Source organism: Bombus flavifrons, chromosome 5, assembly GCF_040668555.2.
Source record: "Bombus flavifrons isolate JBK064 chromosome 5, iyBomFlav1_principal, whole genome shotgun sequence".
Classification (NCBI taxonomy): Eukaryota; Metazoa; Arthropoda; class Insecta; order Hymenoptera; family Apidae; genus Bombus; species Bombus flavifrons.
In genome coordinates, this window is record NC_138446.1 from 7,893,401 (window position 1) to 7,918,717 (window position 25,317).

The following is a 25,317-nucleotide window of genomic DNA, read 5'->3' on the forward strand; positions in this document are numbered from 1 at the left end:
TCTCCTTTCCTATAAACTTTAACAACATTCGCTATAATATAAACTGTGACTGTAACTTATTTTTGTAAAATATATTTATCCTCCTCGGTATCGACGAAATAGTAATTAAAATGAAACAAATATTGTACGACATTTTTATTATATATTTATACATGGTATTTTTATTACTTCATTAAGCAATAGATGACATGTAAAGGTTGCACAAATGCAATATTATTTAAAAATGTAAATAAACTAAGTTACTGTTAAATTAAAAAGAAATAGAATAATGTAGAGTAATAATAAAAAAGTTATTAGAATAATAGATACATTACAAAAGTCCATTACACAAATAAATTCAACGAATATGTAATTTAGTCAAAGTTACTGTGTTTATCGTCCGGAAGAATTTTCTATCTGATCTCGCTTGGTGAAGAGCGTTTCATTAAATTTGCGTATCAGAGGTCATTGACCAGTTATTTGATTTTTCGTCGAAATTTAAAATAGAATATCAATGAGAATGAATATTTCGGTGGATAAATGTTTTAAGAAAAAGACACTATCTTTCTTTCATTTTTCTCCAGTTGATCGGGCATTATTTTCGATTCTGTATTATAATATAATATTGATAATATCGCTAATCTATCCTCATTATTCAATACAAGTTTTTGAAGTCTTGCAATATTGCATAAAAAAATATTTCTTTAATTTCGACAATATTTAATTTCTTATAATAAAGAATGATATACTTCTATCAATATTTTAATATTCTTATATTTTCTTAATACCTTATATATATTTTCCAATATTTCAATAATTCCACTAATCTTCGCGATTTAATATCCCTCTCATTTACCGATACGATGTCTCTGGTTAATTTCTCCCATATGTCAGTCACTCTTCAGTCTTCATTGAAAAAACCTACATATTTAAATTTTACTTTTTATCGTTCTATCCTCCACTTTAATATGTTTGCTTCGCACATCTGGGATCCGAGGAATTGTAACATTTTTATTTATCGACGAAGTATCGGCCTGAATTTTAAAACTGTTCCTCTATAAAAAATAGAAAATGTCACTTATCATATTCTCGTCTTAGAGTCTTCATGGTACCATAATATCGTATAAAATATCGTAAGCATCTGAACGACGCCGTTTCGTGAAATACCTCGACCATAGCGTCGCACATCACGAAAATTGAGATCGGACTATGGTTATAGTAGACGCGTATTTGCATATTCGGACGAACTAGCGTTCTGACGAATGAAACATCCGAAAACTGCAATGCATAGCACTAATAAAAATCTATAAACATATTCGATTACATCGACGTATTGAATTCATCGGAACTCTAATTTGTCCGAATATGCATCTACCTTAACTGTTAACCAATCGAGTGTGATCTTCATAATTTATTCGAATTCAGATTTTTCTGTACAAAACCACGGACGAAATTTATACCGTGTATAAGTTTATCGAAAGATCTAATGAATATAATAGTGATATAATATAAGAAACAAGAAGCCAACAATTTTCTTGTAATGTTTCATTAATTCGTAAATTTTTGAGTCTAAGTTACAGATAAATAAATAAAATAAAAATAGAAGTAAATCTATGGCGAGAGGAATTTTGAACTGCAATACGAAGAAAAACGTGATAATAGCGTGGCCTGCCGAAATCAACGGAATAAATACTTAAATAAAGTAACTTAATTTAGTTAGAAATTAACGGAATAAGTAACTTAACTGAAGGATTAATTATCTCGACTGATCCAATACTTCGCTTTGTCCCTGAAAAATCAACATAATCAATATCACATTTCTTCGTAATATTTCTGGAAAAAATTTACTATCGTTCCGTCGGCGGAATCGCGTAGGTCCTTTTATTTACTTTCTCGTTACGAAAGAAGAAAGAGAGGTCGGTGCGCATGTGAAGCATCCTGGCCTGCGCGGGCTCCATCGACCCTCAAACCATTTCGTATACGTTTCCAGTACGTGTTTAGCGATCCTACTGTGCCAGTTTGATCGGAAAAGGGAACGAGATAAAATCACCATCGATTGGCCAATTAACCGGCGCCCCTTGTCGGACAATCGTGCCTCGACTGCATTCGAGACCAATCGTTATCTCTGTGTGATATCGTGATATTACCGTACACCGGTTAAGGCAATCGTCCACACCTGTCACGCCACTTGATCTCGATCCTCGTCTTTTCTGGTTAGACGTGTACGGTCGTTTCGTCGCAGTGAACGATTTTAGTTTATTTCATTCCGATTACTCTCTTTGTTATTTCGTTATCAACACGTTGACTGTCGTGCGAATTTCATATATTCTGTGCTGGCAGCGGCGACAGATTGAAATGTCGATGGTTTACTCTGCAAATAATGTACGTTCGATTTTAGCGTTTTCGAGAAGAAACGGTTTTACAAATTCCATGGTATTTCATAATTAAATAAATACTTTCTGCAATGTTACCGTAAAATTGGTCGGCAAATTGTCCATTGATCCCTCTTAGGAACGTAAAATGACAAAGGTCATATTACGGTTCAGGATCATGGCTCTTGAAAATCTCTCTCTCTCTCTGTATATATATATATACATATAAGTACAATAAATAAAAAGATTATTTTTTGAGAAATTTGCGAGATAGATGTAAATGTGATTTTTATACGACGCAATGAAACAGCGAAGAATTATTTGTTACGTACAAAAATTCAAATTTCACAAAAAGCAGACGTACGATTTTTGTGCAATAAGCCATTGATACATTTGGCGATAATATTTGATTTTTCGAAAATACTATATCGTCCATTTCTTTCTGATAATGTTATTCGAGTAATTCACGTTGCTGACGATTGATTAGTCTTGTCTTAATTATTCTAAAGAATTTAGTAACATGGGTCACCGATGGCCACCGTGGCAGTCAACGTATTAATACGTATTTTTTCCTCTTCTTTACTTTAAATGCTATTATATCTTATTATAGGAGGAAAGAAGACGAAAGAAAAAGACGATGGTTGTCTTAAAGGGGACGTTTTAAAGGGGAGCGAGTTCTCGAATTTACGTAATCGTGTTTTAGACGATTGTATACACGGTGACTTGGAAATCGTGCTGTAATAGGAAAAGAGGTGATTCTCCGTGTAGAAACAAATCGAAAACGTAGAATAACGATCTTCAGGTATATCGCGCAAGGATTCTCATTTAGAATTGAATCAAGGGATACAAAGGGTGTTGGTATAATAATAGATCAAAATTGGTTTGATCGGAAAGCAATGGAAATTTCTCAAGTTTCAATTTCAAAGTTTCTTTCGGATTACTGAGATTAAATCGGCCGAACACTTAGAAAGTAATTCACAGAGAAGATTTTAGAATTTACGTAATCGTACTTTAGATAATTCTATGCTTGTTGGAGCAACGTATTAGAATTTTTGTTTAGAGGGAAAGAAATTTAAGAGTATTCTACGCTCGTGTACGTGTAATAGATTAGTAAAGGCAGAGTTTAGAACGGAAGAGTTTAAAAGTTTGCTTTTATTGAGGTGGAAGACGCATTGAATTTAACGAAGCCCTATGAGATCGTTTCTGTGGAATCTTAGAGTTTACGTAATCGTTCCTCGAACGATTATATGTTCGTTAGGTTAATGTACTATCGCTGCTTTTATTTGGAGTTAGGGGATATATCAACACACGACATAATGGATAGAAAGTAGTTGAAGATTGGAAAGAAGGGTGTATTGGGGATGAAATAACAGAACGTTTTACGTTTGCTTTCTCTTTGGTGATTGAGATTCTATCTTTCGCTTCTTTTTTTTTAATCGCAGTTTCTTTCATATTTATGAAAGAATACAGTTCTTTATGTCGCAATTAAAATACTAAAAATAATATTTTTAACTTATCTAAAAATTGTACATTTTATCGTACTACTTGAACATTGATATTTCGAACAATTTGAGTCGATCAGAAGGCTGGTAACTATGAGCATCATCGAGCCTCGATATTTATAAAAGTCGCATCACCGCGATATATACAGCGAGTCAGAAGCGATTCTAAACAGGTTTTTTCGTTACAAACGATTTCTTCGTAGATTCTACGGTATATTCGACTCGTCACTTTATTCTATCGCATATCGAGCAGAAAAGTAACTGCAGAACTCTATACGTACCGTATATAAAACACGAAGAATCTTTACACTGGGTCTACATTGTCAGGTCGTTTAACAAAGTGAAACGCAATCGATCGTCTAATGTGTGATATAAATTGTGTCTTGTTAATCGCACAGCTTGCAATACGACTGTACGTACACATAGGTTTTCCTATGACTTAGCCCTTTGTGCACTTTAAAGCATCCATTTTCATTAAGATGTTGTCGTGAACCAAATATGCCGATGTCCCTGATGATTCTTAAAAATAATACTTTCTTATTCTTTCCATATACTTTTCTCGTAAAAACTATTTTTATAAATACTATTTAAACTTTTTTTTTTTTGGTAAAAACTATTTATATGTAGCACACGTGCTGGTCGAAAAGTTTTGGAATATTTCGAAGAAAGAAAGCAACGAGAAAGATAAAAATGACGTATGTAGTTCAGGATGTAAATGATTAAGTTAGATTTACGTTAAATTTCGTTATTGATATTACCGCTAAAATTACAATAAATTCGATTTTAATAGCAAATATTAATATACATTTACGAACATATATATTTCTCTTTATTTCGATATATTGCGATGGTAAATGCGTTATTAATTAAATCTAGATGTTCGAACGAAATTATACAATGTTCCTGCAAACGTGTCTTTTTTTTCCTTGAAATTAAATTCCACTTTCGTGACCATTTCTTCGAATGAAATATTCGTTCTCTTATCAATATACATACATATGTACTACAATACCAAATATGTATCATACGGTTTGGGCAAATATTGTTATTAACGATAAGCTTACCATGCTGTATACTGAAAATCGCTATCTTTTGAATAATTACGAACAATATACATTATCAGAGACACTTGCCGTGCCTAAACAGCTAGATATTATGTGTCTCTAACACGAATGTAGAACGTGAGATAGTCAGATATGCGATCAAAAAGTTCTGTCACACCTACAATTAGTTGTTACACTTTTGCGAGTGAAAACGAAACGGAACGTGGGTGGGAACCATGGGTCGGTGATCACGCGATTTTACCTTGCTTCTATTCTCAGGGAGTTTAGAATTAATTTAACGAATAGTTTTTACATTATAACTGTAAAAAATGCTTATACACGAGTTACAAGTATATCTGCGATTATACAATCGCGAATAGAAGCACGAATTGTGCAAATAGTTTTAGATTAGTTGATATTTCTCGGTGTTTATATTTGTTACTCGTTAATTTTTCATTGATTTATTATTGTAAATATATTATTATACAGCACCGTTATTCGGTACATATATTGGGAAATTTCAACGAATTCTACTTTATTTGATTTTTTATATTGCAAGGTATTTACAACGCGAGATAAATTAGTCGATTTGCGATAAAATAAGTTGAAAATAAAAGCAACCTAAGGAATACAATGCGTTTACGTACATCGTTCTCTTTATTTGTTTAAACTTTTTCATTATCGCAAAAGCTGCGCGAGAATAATAAATATGGGAATTTTTAAAGATATTGGAATTAACATGATTGAAGTAATACTTAATCAAAATAATATTTATTCAGAATGGTGACGTGTTCGAATGTAATTACGTGGAATTTGTAGCGAATAAAGTAATTAGGAGGAAGAATAGACAGTGTCGGTGGTAACGTTCTGTAATGAATTCTACGCGATCCATCATTCTAATTTGCGTTAATTTCAGTGTAAGATATGAAAACATATTGGTCTTCCTTCTCATTAGCATATGAAAGCAGCCTTTTGTATGGTACTATACTTCCGATAAATGACTCAGTGTTCACTTACCTCTTTAGGAAAACACGAAAAAAAAAAAAATAAAAGAAGAAGAATGTTTCTACTTATTATGAAAAGAAAAAAAATGGTCAATTCTCTTTTCTGCTCTCTATTTCTGACACGTTTTAACGTATCCTCAGACTACCAATATGTATTTTCAAGGTTCTTCGCTAAGAGGATCAATATGTACCGTCAATATCTATTGACAAACTACATTTTCATCGAGAACCCTGAAATACAACGATTATTGATTAAATGACAAATTTATCGATTGTCCGAGAGCACTTTTACTTCTATAAATCAAAACTATTAATTAACAGGTAAATAGTACAATACGTAAAATTCATAAATAATCTTCAGAAAATTATAAAAAAAAAAAAAAATTCACTCGACTACTGCTATTATTAAATCTCATTGAGATACTTAACTTTAATTTCGTACTTTGTTAAATTAAACGCTACATGTTCAACGATTATTTATTTTTACTCGTAATATTATCAGTTTGATTTACACTGTACGAATCACAGGCGTGAAAATATTTTCCCGAACAAAATGTCGAAAATAGCGTGTCAATATGTTAGATTTATTTATCGTGTCCTGCGACAGTCCACTGTACATTTACTTAAATATTTAATTAAATATACAGGGTGGTTGGTAACTGGTGGTACAAGCGGAAAGGAGGTGATTCTAAGAAGTCGAAAATATAGAATAAAAATTTTTTTTTTAATTTTTCCATCGAGACAACGATCTACAGTGAGATCCGTTATAAAGTGCACGCGTACCGAGCGAAAATTCAAAGTCGATTTTCTCGGAAACAAAGCCTCAAACGAAAAATTTTTATTCTATATTTTCGACTTATTTTTTCACGTAGAATCACCCCTTTTCGCTTGTACCACCAGTTACCAATCACCCTGTATATTTAATAGATGATCAAGCACGTATTTCATTTACTACTATTCGTTGTACAATTGTTTATCACTAATTCCAAAATTTGAATTGAAGACGTACTTATTATACAATATGATTTAATTTAGTAACACCGTTTCCAATCGACTGTCGAGCGATCATTTAAACTATTTAAACGATATGGTTGCTGCTTGCGCAGATGTTCGTACACGCTTGAAATTCCACGGTAATTCAGAATACCGAGAAACACGTATTATCCCATCTCGCAGCCGATGTATGGCATATTGCCAGGAGTGTTTCGCGCGTTGCATTTGTTCGCTAATTCATTCGCACGCGCTAATTGCTCGGCTTTCTTCTTGACCTTTTGTCGTTCGTGCGCGCCTGCTCGCTTCGAACTCGACTGGAAAATTCGAGGCACGAAAGTTTAAACATGAATTTCAGTCATTTTTAGAAAAGATATTGAGCGATAAATGTACACGAAGAAAGCTGCAAGTAATAAAAACGAACAAACATATGAATTGTGATAGTTGAAATTTGAAAAATTAGTTGCAGTTATTCTAAGAGAAGTTGTCGAACGAACATGAACGATATTGTACGTAATAACGAGTAGCGGAGATATAAATTATGGTAGCCAAAGTGGGAAATATTTCAAGGAAAATTAATTCGAATGTTTGATAGGAATAACTAAAGGATTTCCTGGTTGGGAAAGGAACCGTGAAACTCTTCGATCGACTAGAGAAACTTCGGTCTCAAGGATAAAGTTGCGAAGCATATTAACGTTAGACAGCTGCATGAGTCATTTCGTAGGATTGCTTTGCAGATTCCAAGTAAAATGCATTCGTTTTATCTAGGATGGAAAGTAATGGAGGAAATTTAAAAGAAAGTTTAATTTCTCGTATTCTGACAATTTTCTACGGTTTCAATCTAATCGTAGAAACTTTCGTTCACGGAATTTTCACAACTGCTATCTTTATTTATAAAAATAAGTTTCTTAATTTTATCGAGTTCCATTGTTTCGCGAATTTGCAAAACTCCGCTAATTTTGATAGATTTTCACAATAATTATCTTTCCCGTTATCTTAGTAGGTGTTGTTCTTGCGATTACATTTCAAGCAAAAATCTAATATATAATTCACTTTGAAAGATCTTCCGGTAAACCGAAAAAGGTTTATCTTAATTAACGTCGAAAAGTACGTAGAATAAATTTTTTCCCGTAGAAATTCACCGACCTACTCGGGCAGAAAGTTATTCCAAGAAAAAGATGCTTCTGAACAATGCGAGTAAAATGGTTCCGGGGGAAATGGTTGGAAAATCGTGCGCTGCGACGAACGTTTCGCGGAAAGATGGAAAGTAATTTGGTAAATCGAAGGTGGCGTGTCTAAAAGTCGATTTTTCGATCGAAAGTTACGCGAGTGAGGGAGACGAGAAAATTTCTCGATGGTTCTTCGTGGTTTGCTGGCACCAGCGGCGGCGCGATGGACACGAAATAAAACAACGAAAAGGTAGAACGATTGCATTAATTGAAGTTCTTAATGAACGTTGGACTGCGTTCAAAAAGAGAACATAGATGAAACATATACAGGGTGGTTGGTAACTGGTGGTACAAGCCGAAAGGGGGTGATTCTACGCGAAAAAAGCAGTCGAAAATATAGAATAAAAATTTCTTTTTTTTTTTAATTTTTCCTTCGAGACAACGATCTACAGTGAGATCCGTTATAACGAGATGTGATAAAGTGCACGCGTACCGAGCGAAAATTCAAAGTTGATTTTCTCGGAAACAAAGCCTCAAACGAAAAATTTTTATTCTATATTTTCGACTCCTTTTTTCGCGTAGAATCACCTCCTTTCCGCTTGTACCACCAGTTACTAACCACCCTGTATAATGCTTGTTACGTTGATATGTCAGAGATAAAACGCGAAATTCAGAGAAATGGTGTTTTAATTTAAAATTCGAATTGTGTAATCCTTTTCGCAAAATATTTGAATAACATCAACATTCTTTAGTTTATGGACAAGGTTGACTCGTTGAAAATATTTGATGCGAGCTAAAAAGTTGCAATTAAAATTTCAAACTGACTTGAACAATGAAACAACGACGAATGACAGTTATAAATTGTTATTGGAATTTTATTATGCTCAGGGTACATTGAAATACAATTGTAACAATAACGTGTATAAGTTTGATTGTTCGATCTTGCATGATCTTGATTAATTTTTGTCGTATTGTATCTTGTACTTTATAGCTACATAAGAATGAAAAATGTTAGGATGTTTTTATAATTACGGCACACAGCGTATAATAAATAAATAACAATGAAAAGCATAATATGAATACAAACATCAATTGTGAGACACGGAATATTTTTTACATTGCCGGATGTTCTTTTTTTTTTTTTTTTTTCAAACAGTGACATAATATTGTATCAATTTATAAAGTAATTTATTTTCCTTGGTAAAGATTAGCAACGCAAATCATCTTGTCTTGTTGTTACGTTTCGTATAAATTGCTCGAAAATCCTGTTTGTTTTATTTAGCGTGTTATTCGTTCATATTTAGACATACGCGTATAACAAATACGTAAAATAAGGAGTTGAGAAACACACGAGTTGGAGTTTTAATTGGACGTCTATGAAATCCATTCGTCGCTACTTGAACCTCATTGATCTTGCGTGAAACGATATTTTATTTAACGACGAACGATTAATACAAGAAAATATAAAATCGATGTTAAGGCCGACTCGTTAACGAGATGTTTTCACACTTTTCCTTTTTATCCTTTTTTGTTAATTAATTTCCACGTCGAAAAGGTGAGAGGTGCATACCGTACGGTTTATCGACGATCTCTCTAACTGCGTAGACGAATAATTATACCAAAATAGAAAATAGTATTTCAAATTACACGCTTTTCTTTTTCGACTATAATTTTCGCGCGTAACTCCATGTTGTGTCTTATTAAGCGCAAATAAGAGAAAAGCAAAGTGACTAACGGTAAAGTTAAGAAATAAAAATTAAAATGTAGAAATCATTAATTAATTCAGATTAACTGTGAATGATAATATAATATCTTTTATAATAATCGTATTTTTTTCTTTATATATACATGTAAATCGGAAATGAAAGGTAACATTTCTTCAAGTAAGGTTTCGTTTTTGAGAAAATCGATTTGTAAATTTATAGATGTATGTGCTTCAAGTTATGTGCTTCTGTAATATGTAGAGAGACCAAAATCGATAAACCGATAGATACCAACAACTTGTCACGATAATAAACCGGTAGAATAATAGATAATAAACCAGGACGTTCGTAAGTGTATAAGCAGGAACAGAAACAGATATGTATGTACACCAAGGTTTATCATATCATTACTTCGACGTTCAGTATACGCGTAAGTATACTTGATATATTGAAATGTTCTCAAAAAATCTTTTTCAATTGAATAAATAGAATATTGTCTATAATATTCTGTTCCTTATATAGACATTGCATTTATTTATTTTTTATGTACATCTATGATATTTCATTCAAACCACAGTTAATAGTAACATGTACATATTTTTGCATTTAAATAAAAATAAAGTTTTGTCACTTCCCAATGAGGAACATAGCAGCGGATGATTTAAATAATGAGACGACAATTTCATATAATCCTAAACACAACTCAGTTATATATAACTAAATTAATAAATATAAGTTTTATCATATATCATTATTACATTGTTCCAGGTATAGAATAATATTCTTTTGGTATTTGTAATACAACATTTCCATCAAACTTTCACAATCGCATTAATGATGAATAGACTATGGGTGTTTACGTATTATAAATTCACATCTGTGTGAACCTAAATTTTTATTTATTTATACTTCTTTGCATATGCTTTGCGTATACAATCGCTTTATAATTCTCCATAAATGCCTAAACATTGGTAGTTTACTAATAAAGTCATAATATTTTTTAATGATATTCCAAAAGAACAGGCATAGAATGATAACAGTAACTGGCCTGTGGAAGGTATGCACATGTATAACATTTTTGTTACATCACTTTACATGCTGACAAGAAACAACGATCATTTTACAGGGGTCAAGAGAAGCAGGCAGCCGGACAATTAGGATTATCACGTTATGGACCGCAGGTGATGAGTGTGTTGTGTTTATGCACCACGATACACCAGACGGGTCAGAACAACAATCAGGCCAGCAAGATACTTCCGAGCACACCACCGATCTCATCTGAGGAAGAGAGGATAAACTCGTCGCAGGAAATACCCACCGACGAACTGGCTCTATTAGCTAAGCTGGAGGAAGCCAATAGGTGAATCGTCGCGCTGACTAACGTTCAACATCGACATTGCATGTGCAAACGAATCGTGCTTTAGATACTGCGTATACATTGCCGCTTACACGTTCAATTATGTTGTGTTACGTGACTCAATATCATTCCATACACGATCAGTTGATTGTGAATGAGAGAAGGTGTAACCTGAATGGGATGAATCAAAACATTTCTACATAAAAGATAGCTTATGTAAATCAAAAAATAAATATTTGGCGCTGTTCTGAATACAATAGAATATACTACTAAACTCTAAATCTTTTTCTAAGCTTTCAATTTTTTAGTAAATCTAGAAGAGGAAATATATTGTATGCGTTTCTATTCGATTCAACGATAGGTGAATAAAAACACTTTTAAGCAAAAAGTGGTTTACGCGAATGGAAGGACAGATATTTGTTGCTACTCTGAATATATTGACAGTCTTTCCTAAATTTCTAGCTTTTCAATCGCGCATCTTTGCATTTAGAAAAGAAGAAATGTTGTATGTTTCTGTTTAACTCGATAATAGGTGAATACAAATAGATATTGAATTCACATTAATATAAAATCTTTTAATTATTTTGAATAGTCTGTTTTTGTATTAATTTGGCAGTTATGTTTATCTTATATTTTTATATTTCAACTGATACTAAGCACACGTTTAAAAAAGAATATATATACTCTTGCATTAATTAGGATATTTATTATAGTCTTGGGTTGTAACATATGAAAATATAATTTTGTATGACACTACTTATCCGTAATGTTCTATTAGCTGAGAGTAATTATACAAAGAACTGGCATTTGTTAGTAAAAAGAACTTCAAACTTTATAGCACCACTTGATCGTATTAGTCCATTATATATCTATATTTATAAGTAATTTTTATGAATGTCCGAAGTTAATTGGATTTAAAAATTCAAGTTAATTGAATTTAGCAAGATAATTGTATTTAACTAAAATTGAAATCTAATTGATCAACATATTTAATTTATATCTAATTCATCCACTGTTACTAATAAAGATGAATTTATTTCATATTTATTTTTATTTCAACCAAGATGATCAGATATCTCATATGTTACCACTCAATAGTGTTTTAACGAGATTGCATTAATGTGAAGTACATGTCTAAAGAGTTTGATGTAATTAATAACAGGCTTATCGAATCGGATGCAAAGTCGTTGAACTCGCTCCAAAGCAATCACAGTAGAAAAGGTTCCGACACATCTCAGGTGTCCGTGGCGTCGGGGGGCAGCGGAGGAAACAGCGATGCCGCACCCCGACGCCACAATTCAGCTGATGGTGAAGAGAATACGTGGACCCTATGGGGTCACATCGTCGCTGATTGGGATTATCATTGGAAGAAGAGGAAAGAGTTCGTCAAAGAATTAGTACGTCAAGGAATACCTCATCATTTTAGGTAATCAACTCTTTAGCAAAAACTTAAATTTATCAAGTTCATCAGTATCTTTGGATGATCTACGTACTCTTCTAAATTTAATAAGAATGAATAAGAAGTAAAATTATAAGATAAAAACATATTATAATGAGTGGAAAACTGATTCATGTTCATCGTTACAGAGGTATTGTTTGGCAACTATTAAGTGGTGCTCATGACTCTCCTGTGAAAAAGCAATTTGCTGAGTATATCAAGGCTACGTCAGCATGCGAAAGGATAATCAGGAGGGATATAGCCAGAACGTATCCTGAGCATGATTTCTTTAAGGAGAAAGACGGACTTGGTCAGGAGAGTCTATTTAACGTTATGAAAGCGTATAGTCTTCATGATCGTGAAGTGGGATACTGTCAAGGTTCGGGATTTATTGTAGGATTACTCCTTATGCAGGTACACTTTAATATTTGAGTGGGATTAGAGAGCTATAAAAGAATAAGAATAATTATTTTAAAGAAAAAAAAAAAAAAACGAAGACATGGGATGAATTTTGTTGAGTCAATCAGAATTAAATAGGTATATCAATTTGTTACAGCAAATGCCAGAAGAAGAAGCTTTCGCTGTACTGGTAGCGCTTATGCAAGAGTATCGTTTGCGAGACATGTTCAAGCCGAGTATGGCTGAATTAGGGGTGTGCATGTATCAGCTAGAACATTTAGTTGCTGACACTCATCCCGAGTTACACGCTCATTTTACGGCTCAAGGTTTTCACACGTCAATGTACGCGTCGTCTTGGTTTCTTACGCTTTTTACCACAGCGCTCAGCCTACCGCTGGCCTGCCGCATTTTTGACGTGTTTCTGTCCGAAGGCATGGAAATTATTTTCAAAGTTGCACTGGCCATGTTGCATTTAGGCAAGGAAGATTTGTTAAGCTTGGACATGGAAGGCATGTTGAAGGTAACTGTTTATCATCAGAATCCAACATCTTGCCCATAGATAAGAACTTTACAAAAATATAGAACATATTACGTTTATTCGTAGAAAAAAGTCAAGTATCGCAGGCTTTATAATTAAACAATGTTTTCTCCACACGTGGATTTATGTTAACACTGTTCTTATTTTATTAATATTTATCAGTTTTTTCGCGTGTAGTTCTTTCAGAAACAGCTACCTGGAAGAGGCGAAAAAGATCCAGATGGTCTCATGAATCTTGCCTATGGTATGAAAATAAATCCGAAAAGAATGAAGAAACTCGAGAAAGATTATACTGTGCTGAAAATGAAAGAGCAAGAGGAGATGGTTGAACTTCGTAGGCTTAGAGCAGAAAATAGGTTACTTAGGCAAAGAACTGAACTTCTGGAAGCTGAGTCTGCGGAGTTGGCAGATAGATTAGTCAGAGGTCAAGTTTCTCGAGCAGAAGAGGAGGAAACTGCTTTCGTTGTACAAAGAGAATTAGCAGCTCTTCGACACACGCATCTTGAAACCAGTCATCAGCTTGAGCAAGCTCACGAAGAACTAAGATCATTGTCGCTTCTGCTAGAAGAAAATGTGACATCGAAACAATCCTCTTTGGATGAAATTTTGTCAAAGCAGGAAGCCTTGTCACAAAAAGAGGAAATGATACAGTGTTTGCAAGAAGAATTGGTAAGAGTTCGACTACACGAAGCAGAGAACGACGCAACGATAAGGGAACTTAGAGCAAGAATACAAGAATTGGAACAGGATAAAAAGACGTTGCGTGAATCAACGCCGGATAATTCTGTTGCTCATTTACAAGAAGAACTGATTGCTGTGAAACTAAGAGAAGCAGAAGCTAATCTTTCTTTAAAGGTAATTCATTTTTTTTTACACGTTAAAAGTTGTGAATTTTCTATATTTATAAAGGATCGCTTAAGGTTCTCAAATATTTGTAAAGTATGTATTATGTATTTAATAAACTTATCATAATATAAGAAATTTGTTAGGATCTTCGGCAAAGAGTAGTGGAATTGAGCAGTGCCTGGCAAAGGCATCTGCAAGAACATCGTTCCGCTCAGAATCAACCTGCAAGCGATTCCACGCCGAAGAAACTTTTATTTTGGGAGAACCGAGGACATGAAGTGCAAAAGTTCGAAGAGGATTTAATGACAACCAGAATTCGAGAGATGGAAGCTTTGACAGAAGTGAAGGAGCTTAGACTTAAGGTCATGGAGCTTGAAACTCAAGTGCAAGTTGCCACGAATCAACTTCGTCGACAAGACGAAGGAGGGAAATTAATTAAAGAGGAATTAGAGGCTGCCTTAGCTAGGGAGAAGGAACTTACTGCCAAACTACGGGAGCAACAACATAAATATTCCGATCTGGAGTCTAAGATGAAGGATGAAGCTATGATGGCTAGGATACGTGATGCAGAGCATGCGCAGCAAGTGGCAGAACTCACCCAGAAAATATCTCTTCTTGAATTAAAAGTACTATTTCTTTATTTGTATTAATTTCTTTAACTATCCCAACATGAATATTTACATACAGATATAGAAAATATGGATTATCCCTATTTTTTACAGAACGAAGAGATGCACGCGGAAGGTGAGCTTAGAAATAATTTAGATGACAGTGAGAGAGTCAGAGAATTGCAAGATAAAGTTGCAGAATTAAAAGCTGAGGTATGTGAAAATTCTTTGCTTTATTCATGCTGCATTAATGAAAGCATTGATTAAAAAAGAAAAAAGAACTGCAGTAAGAGGTGAATGGAAGAAACATTGTTAAAATGTTATTTAGAGCAAGATCCAAATTTAGCCTTAGTATTATATTTTTTGCATGTATTGCTCAATTTGCTCAGGATATTTTTATTATTTCTATAAAATTGATCATTAAACGATGTTAAGTTAAAAATAGAACCATTCATTTGAATCTCAAAGAAGCATACAGTATTTTAGTACTGAAAATATAGCTGCAAATGCTTTCAATTATGCACAAGTATAATTATTATACATATTTATGATCGACGATGATCCTCGTTAAATTTCCTTGATTAAAGTTGAATCTTATCTCTTTGTTTAACGTATTAACTACACTATAAGTTCAAAGTATCAATGGTAGAAGTAATGATGGTAGTTAATAAAGACGTAGAATTATGATCTTATTACAGTAGTTTAAGGTCTAATTTTTATTCAATTTGCTATTAGACTGCAACATAGTAAATTTTAAAGCTTGTAGAGTTACATAACTATTAAAACATATCGTACATTTGGATATAGAAGTAACTCGAGTTGTTAGCCTGTTATAGGATCTTGATTTCTTGTTTCAGTTCGTCCATTTTCATACGTCTATTTTCATATAATCATATACATAAATTCTATACATTTGTCGTAATCATTGATACATTTAACATTTCTAACAAATTATTTTTGATTTTAGTATTTTTAATATTTCTACGTGATAAAATAATAAACTTTATTTGCATAGAGATGATATTTTATTAAATTTTTTGTTTCTAGGATTTTTCTACATAAAATCATCAATTTTAATGATACTTAAAAATTATGGCTCAAGTTTTTTCATGAGAATTTTGTACAATTCACTGTGACAATTTTTTTTAAATCATGTTTACATATCTGTGATAATAATGCACATTTTTTGTAACACCATCTTGTGAAGTACCCATGTTTTTCACACACACATTTTTTCTCTATCTGGAAGTTCATATTTATGGGGGTTTAACACTATTGTTGCTCTTTTCTGTTGCACTGTTAATTCACATATCACAAAGGATTGAGATGTGATAAAAAGGATTGATGTGTTTCTAATAATGTTCTGACTGACTATCCTAAATCCTTTCAACAAGAAGGATATATGAAAAAACATGTATATAAATCAATTGTATTTGTTGGGTGCACAATATTACGTCTATCGTTATAATATATAACATAAGCGAGGATGTAATTTATGCTTTCATGTTATTGTGACTCACAAAATTATGCACCAAATTGCACCTCTTACTGCAATGTAATGCTAATCGTCACGCTGATAAACAACTTTTTTTGATTGATAAAATCATGTGCTATAAAAAATTTAATTACAATTTTCGTTCCAGAATATTTTTCTTTCTGCTTGTAGGTGTAATATTAAAATTAATATGAAATTTTATTAACATTATTTACTATGATATTAATTAATTAATACCGAGATAAACGTTTTATAATATTTCCAAAATTAATCAAGTGAATACTAACTATGTGACACATACTTTTCATATTTGTAATTAACAATTAACTGTTATGATAAAATATAGCTTTTCTCATATTTTTCATATTAAACAGATAACATGTTCCTTCAGAGGTACCTGTACACATTAAGAATTCATTGTGCTTTCATCATCAAAAGTACATCTGTGGTTGTTTTAATCCTCTCCTGATTTTGTGTGAATTTTCTGTTCACATAATTTGTGTGAATTTTCTAAGTCATGGAAGAAATTCTTGACATGTAAAAGCTTTGAGGTGCATTCACAGCTTGTTATGTCTCTGCTGCAATGCAAAATATAAGTAATAAATGTCGAATCGCTTCTAAACTTAATCGTGGTTACGATAGCCGCTCATTTAATGTTATTTTTTGCATTTATGAAAATAAATTAATCATCATCGTAACTAAACTAAAATTTATATCTTTGAGGGCATCATAATATAATAAAGTATGTATTTGAATAAAATATTTATGTTTTAATTGTATTGTACATTGAAAATTTGCAATAAATTAATTACAAGATTTTAAAACTAAAAAATATATTCTATCTAAAATTTATTATGAATTTTTTTACAACATTAAAATAGATATAAGTACCAAATTTTCAATGTTTTAGAATTAACATTTAAGGCGTTTTGTGTAGTCACATATTAAAATCACTCTATTATAAATCAAGCTTGCCATTTATAATACTAATTGTGCTTCAAGGACATTGTATTAGATATTGAGAGCTAGCACAGCACGGAGTAATAATTGGTTCTAATTCTACAAGTAATTTTAATTGGAAAAAACATGCAGAAAGTATGATTTCGAAGATACACCTTCAAAGATATCTCATTTATTTTTATACCTTTTCTTAATTAGACATTCAGCAGAAATGCATTGCAATATATGCTATTAAAAAGATATATCAAGCAAAAACAATCATTCATGTAGAGAGATATAGTATCAATTGAAGTTGATTTTAATATGAATATAAATATGAATGGAATTCTTATTGTGTAAAGGTACCAATCATTAACACAAAGAAATTAATGGTCTTGTAAAACTAACCCTCTATTGCTGTGTTATCTCTGTCTCCTTAGTTCCCTACGCCAATCACCAGCCCGGAGACTGAGCCTTGGCGCTGGCTCGAGTAAGTCTTTACCCATCCGTAAGCATTATTTTCTTTCCATTTCATGTTTGTAGCATGATGATAATGTGTACTATATCAAAAAATTGTATTTTCTTTCCATATAGTTTTGTACATATATTTTATGAGATAATTACATGCTATATTAAACTACAGGACAATTTATCCTTGTCTATAATAAAGTGCTATGAGACTCAGAAAAACATTAAAATGAATTTCGATCTCATCCTAATATCTCCTTGGACTTTTCATTCATCTACACATACACATATAATTCCCCATTACATTGTTTTCTTGTGCTGACTTACAATTGCACATCTAACAAAGCACTGATTTAATTCACTAACTGTGTTTGATATATGCTTGCAACTTGCACATTGTAATCAGTGTCAGCTTGCTTTACTTTCATCTTTTTCACTAATTTATCACAGGTGTAAATAAAGTTTTTTATTGTAGAAAGAAATAGGAAGGACATTTGTGAAGTGCTTTAAGAACATTTATAAGCAATATTAAAGATATCTTTATGTAACACATTGCTTAATCAATGTGTTAAGTAGTGCATGCTATCCATTATAATTTTCCACACAATTTTCAACTCTGTGTGCTTTATATGAAACATAAAGTTGATGCTATCAATAATTTATTAAATATAGTAGAAGAAATAGATATTAAGGATAATTTAACAGTTAAAAATTTGTGCTATATTCATAGAGATGCACAATCGAATAAGATTATTTTCATTTAGAATTCTAGTAAAAATAACTACTTGATAATTTTTTATTATTCTTTGTTGTATTTTCTTAATGAATTTTCGAACATACAAAAATAAAATGCATGGTAATCATATTTGGTTCATCTAATCTTAACCATTTATATTTATTTGTTGCAACTTTTAAAACACATCATCATCTGATTTTAGGCAACTTTCATCACCTTAAAAAATGGAGTGAAAGACTTCAAAAAGTAAAAAAATTGAAAAGATCAGAATAGAAGTATCTGAATAAATTTCATAAAGACTGCATACATTATAAAAATTACATTATTTTGTGAAAAAAAAATACCCAGAGATGGTAATCTCACAAAATTGTCCTAGAAATAATTTTCAACAGAGTGATTGTTATAATTAATAGAGTACCAAATCATACAAACTAGAAACTACAATGCACATTTGCCTAACAAACTAGAAAGTAGTTGAACCATGTCAAATGGAATACTTTTAGAAAAGGAAGCATAAAGCACATTCCTTTTGAAAATGATGATGTACATCTGCAAAATCTCATAAAACTTCCTCTCAATGAAATTTACAAATATTACTGCATGTTAAATGTGTGTCACAGGTCATGAGGCTAGAAAGCTGGAAGCAACGTTGGACAGGCAATGGTGGGCAAAATGTAAGAAGTTTCAGTGTTGACACTGAAAGCGAGCTGGACGAGCGGGATCTCAGAATTTGTTTACAGGATCATATCAATGCAACTACACAGAACTCACCAGAGGTATAGAATTCCATGCATACCAGACATTAGGCAGCTAATTGTCGTTCGAACACACACAGAAGTATTCCATATGTCAGAGCAGATGGGACCTTTTACGTTTCATGATCATGCTTTCGCTGTAGAGAGAATACGACGAGTTATAACACACATATAGAATATTATAAATCGAGAACACATAGGAATAATAGCGATATTATGTTTTTAGTTTACGTGTAATATCACTATAGCTCGTGATGTATTAACAACATAGTAGTAATTAAAATAGGTGTAATCTGGCGGTCATTAATAACGCAATATAAAATTATCTGACCCGAATCGATCATTCGTTGCAATCAGACTTCGAAGTAGTATGTATTTGTAAAATGTGTTCGTTTAATACAGAGTGGTGTCTAGAGTGTCTCAATGTCTCGTAGACATTTTGTTTCAATAGCATTGCAATTAACATTTGCAATTTTAATTACTTTATCACGAGTCTCCACAAAACCAGAAACCACCTTCAATTCATTCCATTAATTTTTATAATAGATAGTTCATTGCATTTCGAAGTCTGCTTACAATCGACGAATACTATAGGTTAAATATAACTATGTGACGCATAAACGACACGTTTTTATACGTATTACGCATTCTGTGTATTTTTTGTAATTTAAACCAAATGTAATTCCATTTAAGGAATTGTATATTGAATAGAATGAAATCCGGCGACGGGGAAATCGGAGTCTTGTACGAAAGACTAAGAGTCAAAAGGAAAAAAAAGAAAATTGATAAAAAAAAAAGAAAAAAAACGCGTTTTTCCTGATGCGACGGAATACTTAGAGTCTCATTAACAAGTCGCAGTAGCGTATTACTCCGGTTTGTAGAATATTATAGGAAAACGAAACAATAAAACAAAACACAAACATATATGAGCAAATAAAGTATACCAAATACTCTTTGGATTCATCAGTATTCTTCTCGCGTACATTCGCGTATTTATAATACGCTAAAAGTAGTAAAGAAACGACACGAGGTTAATTTCAAACGGTCCAACTATTGAGTGGAAAACTTGCGCACACAATTAAAATACAGTACTGTGCAAAAATCTTAGGTTATTTTTTAAGTTTTTACATTTTACTTTTCAAAAGTGATTGAAAGTGTGGTTGGCATTATTTTAATACTATAGTTATACCTAGAAAGTTAATACCTATCTTTAAGTAATTAATATTTTTAAGTCATTAATATTTTATTAGTAAATCATGTTTTTATAATGCCATAAATATTTGATAGTGTTTGGAACAGCAAAATTGCAAAATTTTTTAAAAATTTGTGAATCAGAAAAGACAGCATCTTGAATAAAATATTGAACAATTCCTTTCCATATAATAACATATACAAAACCTTTTTTATTATAGTAACTAAAGTAACAGTAACGTAGATAATTTGGGATTTTTTCACAGTATTATGTACACGTACACATACACAAACATTCACATTAAACAAGATTAGAAAAGAAAAATGATCTTGATTAGATAGAGAGGGGTAAGTAGGCGCTATAAAAGATTCGTAATTTCGTTAAAATTGGATCTAAGCAGCTGCTGATCGGTGAAGGGTGAATCGGTGTTCTTTAAATCAATTTACTAATTGCAGATTATTGAAAGTGAAAGTGAAACCGAACGAGATAATCGGGAGTACAGTTGTAAAACTTAAATAGCCCGGATAGCTCGTTCCTTATAGCGAGGACGTGATAATTACTTCCAACGTAAGTAGTTGCGCAAATCAGAACGTCAAACTGCTTTTATCTCAAATTTTTTTTATTCATGGATTTGTTTTTTTTTTTTTGTTCATTTCTTTTTTCGGTTTATTTTCAGCTTAATCGAACCCTTAACGATCCATTCTCGTTCCTGCAATGATTGTACGTGTTTTCAGACGGTTTAAGAATTCAAGTAAATAGCCTAAACGTATTTACTTTTAAGATAAAGGGAGCAGCTGATCGATAAAGAGAGCAACTTTTCTTATCGTTCCATAATGATACACAATACATAATTTTCAGCCATTTCGGCTTCGTTTTATCACTTTGTCTCTTTTTCCTTTTTTTCTTCTTTTTTTTACTGTTTTCATTCGACAAGTGCAATCTTTATTTACGTTCATTAACGTATCTTCAGAAGAGTGTTAATAAAAAGTATGTATATTGAAAAATGATTTTATGGAGCAGTGTAAATAGGCAATTTTGTTATCGATTATTCTTTTAACTAGATTTTGATACACAAAAATATCTTCAGTGATATAATATTTATAAACTTAAAGTATGCATGAACTTGGCAAAAGTTTTATTACTCATAAAGAGATAACAAACTAGAGATTGGGAAGAAGCAATACTTAGCAATTAGTATATCTAAAAGTTGAGAAATGTATGTTTGATATTGATTCTAATTAACCGTCATACATGAATATTCATTTTAAATCGTTTTACGTATCGTTTGTATTTTTATCTGCAGATTACTTTTATTAGAATAATCATTAAAAATTTTTATCAATTTCTAGAAATAAGAAATTTATGAGGTATATAATTTACAATTTTTATAACGAAAATTGTGTTCTTAAAGTCGATGACAATTTTATTTACTGTACCTATATTAATCTTTTTTAACTAAATATCAATTTTAAATTAATTTATTAATAACGAATTTTATTATAAATAACGCTGGAACGTTAAGGGTTAAACGCGTCCACAGTTTTTCGCTTTGGCCTAAATTGTACTGTACATAATTTCGTTTTGTCACGAATAATTGGCACCAGGATTATAAAAATCGATCGTGAACGCACCGAACACAAGAATTCTCTCAAAGAAACGAGACTTTCTGCTTTCGTGCACGTTTGATCAGAAAGGAAATTGCATGTAACCTTTGCGATATCATAAAATCTTATTAATCGAGTAAATTATTAATGTTGAGTAAATCTGCTAATCAAAAAGGAGGGCTCGATATTTAGACTTTTACAACGTGGATGATCTTTACTCTGCAGCAAGTAAAAATTTGCCACTCGAAACTCACATTTTCACTCGCTTTCCAGCTATTGTAATTTAAAAATCAAGTCTAAAATTATTTTATTGCAATTGTCTACTGTATTTAAATATATATGTATTTATTGATTTGTTATGGGGATTCCTGTGATGTATTTTGTATATGAAGATCATAGGAGACAAACATAATAAGTACATTTTTGTTGATCCTCTGACTTTAATATCGCTTTACGATTAGACAACAATGTAATTAAATAACTTGTTAGGTTTGAAAATAATATTAATTATCAAGACATACAATGTTTTAATATCATGATGAGGAAAATTTTAATGAGGATGAAAATACACATGTCTAGCTTCACAATCAAAGAGATAGTTCTGTTAACATAAAAGTGATTGACATCGTACTGAATTTTAAAACTGTTTCCTCGTAATAAATGTTTCTCTCCTGTACTCCTCATATAAGATTTCAATACATATACATAGTAATTTATATTTACGAAACTTTTGTAATTTTTGCTACAATTTCTAAATTTTGTTATTTTATAATATATAAGGAATACTTGAATAAATCAGTCTTTGAATTCGGTTTTTAAACATTTTTAACATTGTGATTTTTTAATAGATCGCTTTTTAAAGAATACTTTTAAGAAGGAAATTTTTCGATTAAATTTTTCTAATCTTTGAAGAATATTTGTATTGTGAGAATAATGGATCCCCTGTAGCAATTCGGTATTTTCCAGCAAATCACGAACAAGTCAGTATGTCGTGTCGCTTTTACACAATTCACGAGAAGGGAAAACGTTTCTGTAAGAGACGAAAAATCATTCCGTAGAAGTCTATACTTAATTTTAAACAAATCATAGAAATACGCTAAGGCAATGCTTAATGGCACAAGCTCAATAATTTATTACTAAGAAAGGCTTAGTTTCTCGTCTTTTCAGATATTTCGCCAGAGAAATCGAAACATGTTTCTTTCGTCTATTAAAAATAAGGAGAGTAAATAGGAATAATTTCGATACTGCCTGATATTCGAAACCGAGTGGATTGAACCATATAAATGGCTAAAGAGAAGTGTCCATTAGAAAATATCCAAAATTCTCTCACGTCGCTTTTGCGAATATTGGTGTGCGATTATCTGAAAATCAATTTTTACGCAGAGTACTGCATTTTCTTAATTTTAAGCTTGTTCTAACAACTAATGAAGGAGAATAACGATATGAAAGATAGGAGAAAAATAATGATTAGTTGTATTTAACTGGAAAATCGTGAAAATCCAAAAAAAAATTATATAAATTAATACGATTTAGCTACAGCTGTTTTATTAAAAAAATGTAGAATTGTGATATATGTATATGTACGTGTGTACTTTAGTATTTGTTATTTTAAACAATTGACCAGTAAATGCATTAAAAAAAAAAAATAGTTTGATCTGTTGCTTTTATCGAAAAGAGAAATTATTTATTTATTCGATTTTTTAATCGGATTTTTTAGCGCTTCTCGAAAATACTGATCGAGTTTAACACGAAACAATCTCTTGTACACTCTCGAGTATTTTCTTGAAAAAAAAAAAGTTTGGTACAGAGAATTGTTTTATTTATACTTAGAAACGATTGCTATATTTATGTAGCAGTTATTTGTACAGTTTTGACGTAAATACTTCTGTTTATTATGAATCATATAATTTATTTGCGTTCAATAAAACTATCTTAAATAATGTCGCTATAGTAATCAGTATTTATTATGATGGCAAATATTTTCCCAGGTATTGTTTGATTTTTAAAAATTATCTATTTATTGCCTTTATACTAAAACTATGTACAGTCATTATTAGTCTGTTATATTTTTTAAAAGCTCTTATTATTAGAAATCACTTGTGCAATTTTTAAAATGATTCTTTTGTAAATCGTGATTATACTGGTTTTAATAAAAATTAATCTTTATTTTATATATTTACAATACATATTGTATACTTTCAATTTGAGGTTTAGAAAGAATTCTTTAATCATATTTTTTAATAATTATTGTTAGTTAAATTTGAATAACAATCTCAGTCATAACTCTTCTAACAATAATAATAATATAAATAATTATATAAATATAAATTTACCGGGAAATATATCGGCTATCATCGATCAGTATTCGTAGATATTTATCGATCAGTATCAATATTGGATTAACTTTCACCATTGATAGCGCCAACTTCAGTCGAGAAAGAAAATAGTACTAAAGGACGTACAGAACTTATTTCTTATCGTTATCGAAAGTATGCGAGTGACTAATATATGTCTTACTAACATTATTCATCCTTTTCTACACGTTTGTACTTTAAGAAACTATCGTGAAACTCTTCAGATATTATATTCATTCAACGTTTTACACAATGCAACGAGTCTCTGTCTGAATATACCTCGATATCTTGTTACGGATCATTTCGAAGTAACTATATAAACTGTACGTATTCTGCGCATTTAAACTGTATTTCTAGAACGAGCGTTCGTTAACGAATCATTTGTTAGTGATTTTCCTGTTGTATACAAGGTTTTTGGACAGATAACGCGCACACTACGAACAACGATATGAATTTGTCACGAACATTGTGGGGAATATTATAACATCAGGAGTAAATAAATTTTTATTCACTTTTAATGCTGTAGTTTTCTTCCCTTTGGTGTTCAAACATCAAATTATTTAAAGAAAATTCCATAGTATTGAAAAATGGTTTGTTTTCATGTTCCAAGAATTTATATTTGATTTTTATCTTTCTAAACAATACTTTGTGGATAGTTACCAGACGTTCATATATAACGAGTGACATATATACAGAGTATCACAGTAATCATGGTACATTTGGCAAGGGGAAATAATAAGTTGAAAATGTAGAATAAAATTATTTCACAGAATACTTTGGTTCTGAGAAAATTAAATCGAAAGCTGCTCAAGTACGCGTGTACTCA

The 25,317-nt window shown here is 31.5% G+C and overlaps 1 protein-coding gene and 1 long non-coding RNA gene across 9 annotated transcripts; one reads left to right on the top strand and one right to left on the bottom strand.

Moving 5' to 3' along the window:
• On the bottom strand, window positions 1-19,469 carry LOC138180197 (uncharacterized). The gene is made up of 3 exons (XR_011173230.1): window positions 19,358-19,469; window positions 1,869-2,350; window positions 1-1,768 (listed from the first exon to the last, which is right to left on the bottom strand). It is a non-coding gene; the product is annotated as an uncharacterized LOC138180197 (long non-coding RNA).
• Evi5 (ecotropic viral integration site 5) lies at window positions 2,098-25,009 on the top strand. 8 transcript variants are annotated; one of them, XM_069113779.1, is made up of 12 exons: window positions 2,098-2,201; window positions 2,962-3,153; window positions 8,025-8,309; window positions 10,889-11,122; window positions 12,282-12,545; window positions 12,707-12,971; window positions 13,114-13,476; window positions 13,672-14,349; window positions 14,484-14,966; window positions 15,063-15,161; window positions 19,207-19,362; window positions 20,989-25,009. In XM_069113779.1, the coding sequence occupies exons 3-12, from the start codon at window positions 8,245-8,247 to the stop codon at window positions 21,046-21,048; spliced, it is 2,667 nt and encodes an 888-aa protein (XP_068969880.1). In that variant the 5' UTR covers window positions 2,098-2,201; window positions 2,962-3,153; window positions 8,025-8,244; the 3' UTR covers window positions 21,049-25,009. The 8 variants fall into 8 exon arrangements, 4 of the variants coding, with proteins under 4 accessions (XP_068969880.1, XP_068969879.1, XP_068969882.1 ...); XR_011173226.1 differs by lacking the exon at window positions 2,098-2,201 and having other exon boundaries at window positions 2,977-3,153; window positions 20,989-21,100; window positions 21,210-25,009; XR_011173227.1 differs by lacking the exon at window positions 2,098-2,201 and having other exon boundaries at window positions 2,977-3,153; window positions 20,989-21,100; window positions 23,305-25,009.
• Window positions 25,010-25,317: the final 308 nt, after the last annotated feature.

Coding starts and splice junctions, on each gene's coding strand:
- Evi5 (XM_069113779.1), top strand. CDS start 8,245: ATGGTTCTTCGTGGTTTGCTGGCACCAGCGGCGGCGCGATGGACACGA. Junction 12,972..13,113: donor TAGGATTACTCCTTATGCAG/GTACACTTTAAT, acceptor AATTTGTTACAG/CAAATGCCAGAAGAAGAAGC. Junction 13,477..13,671: donor ACATGGAAGGCATGTTGAAG/GTAACTGTTTAT, acceptor TTTCGCGTGTAG/TTCTTTCAGAAACAGCTACC.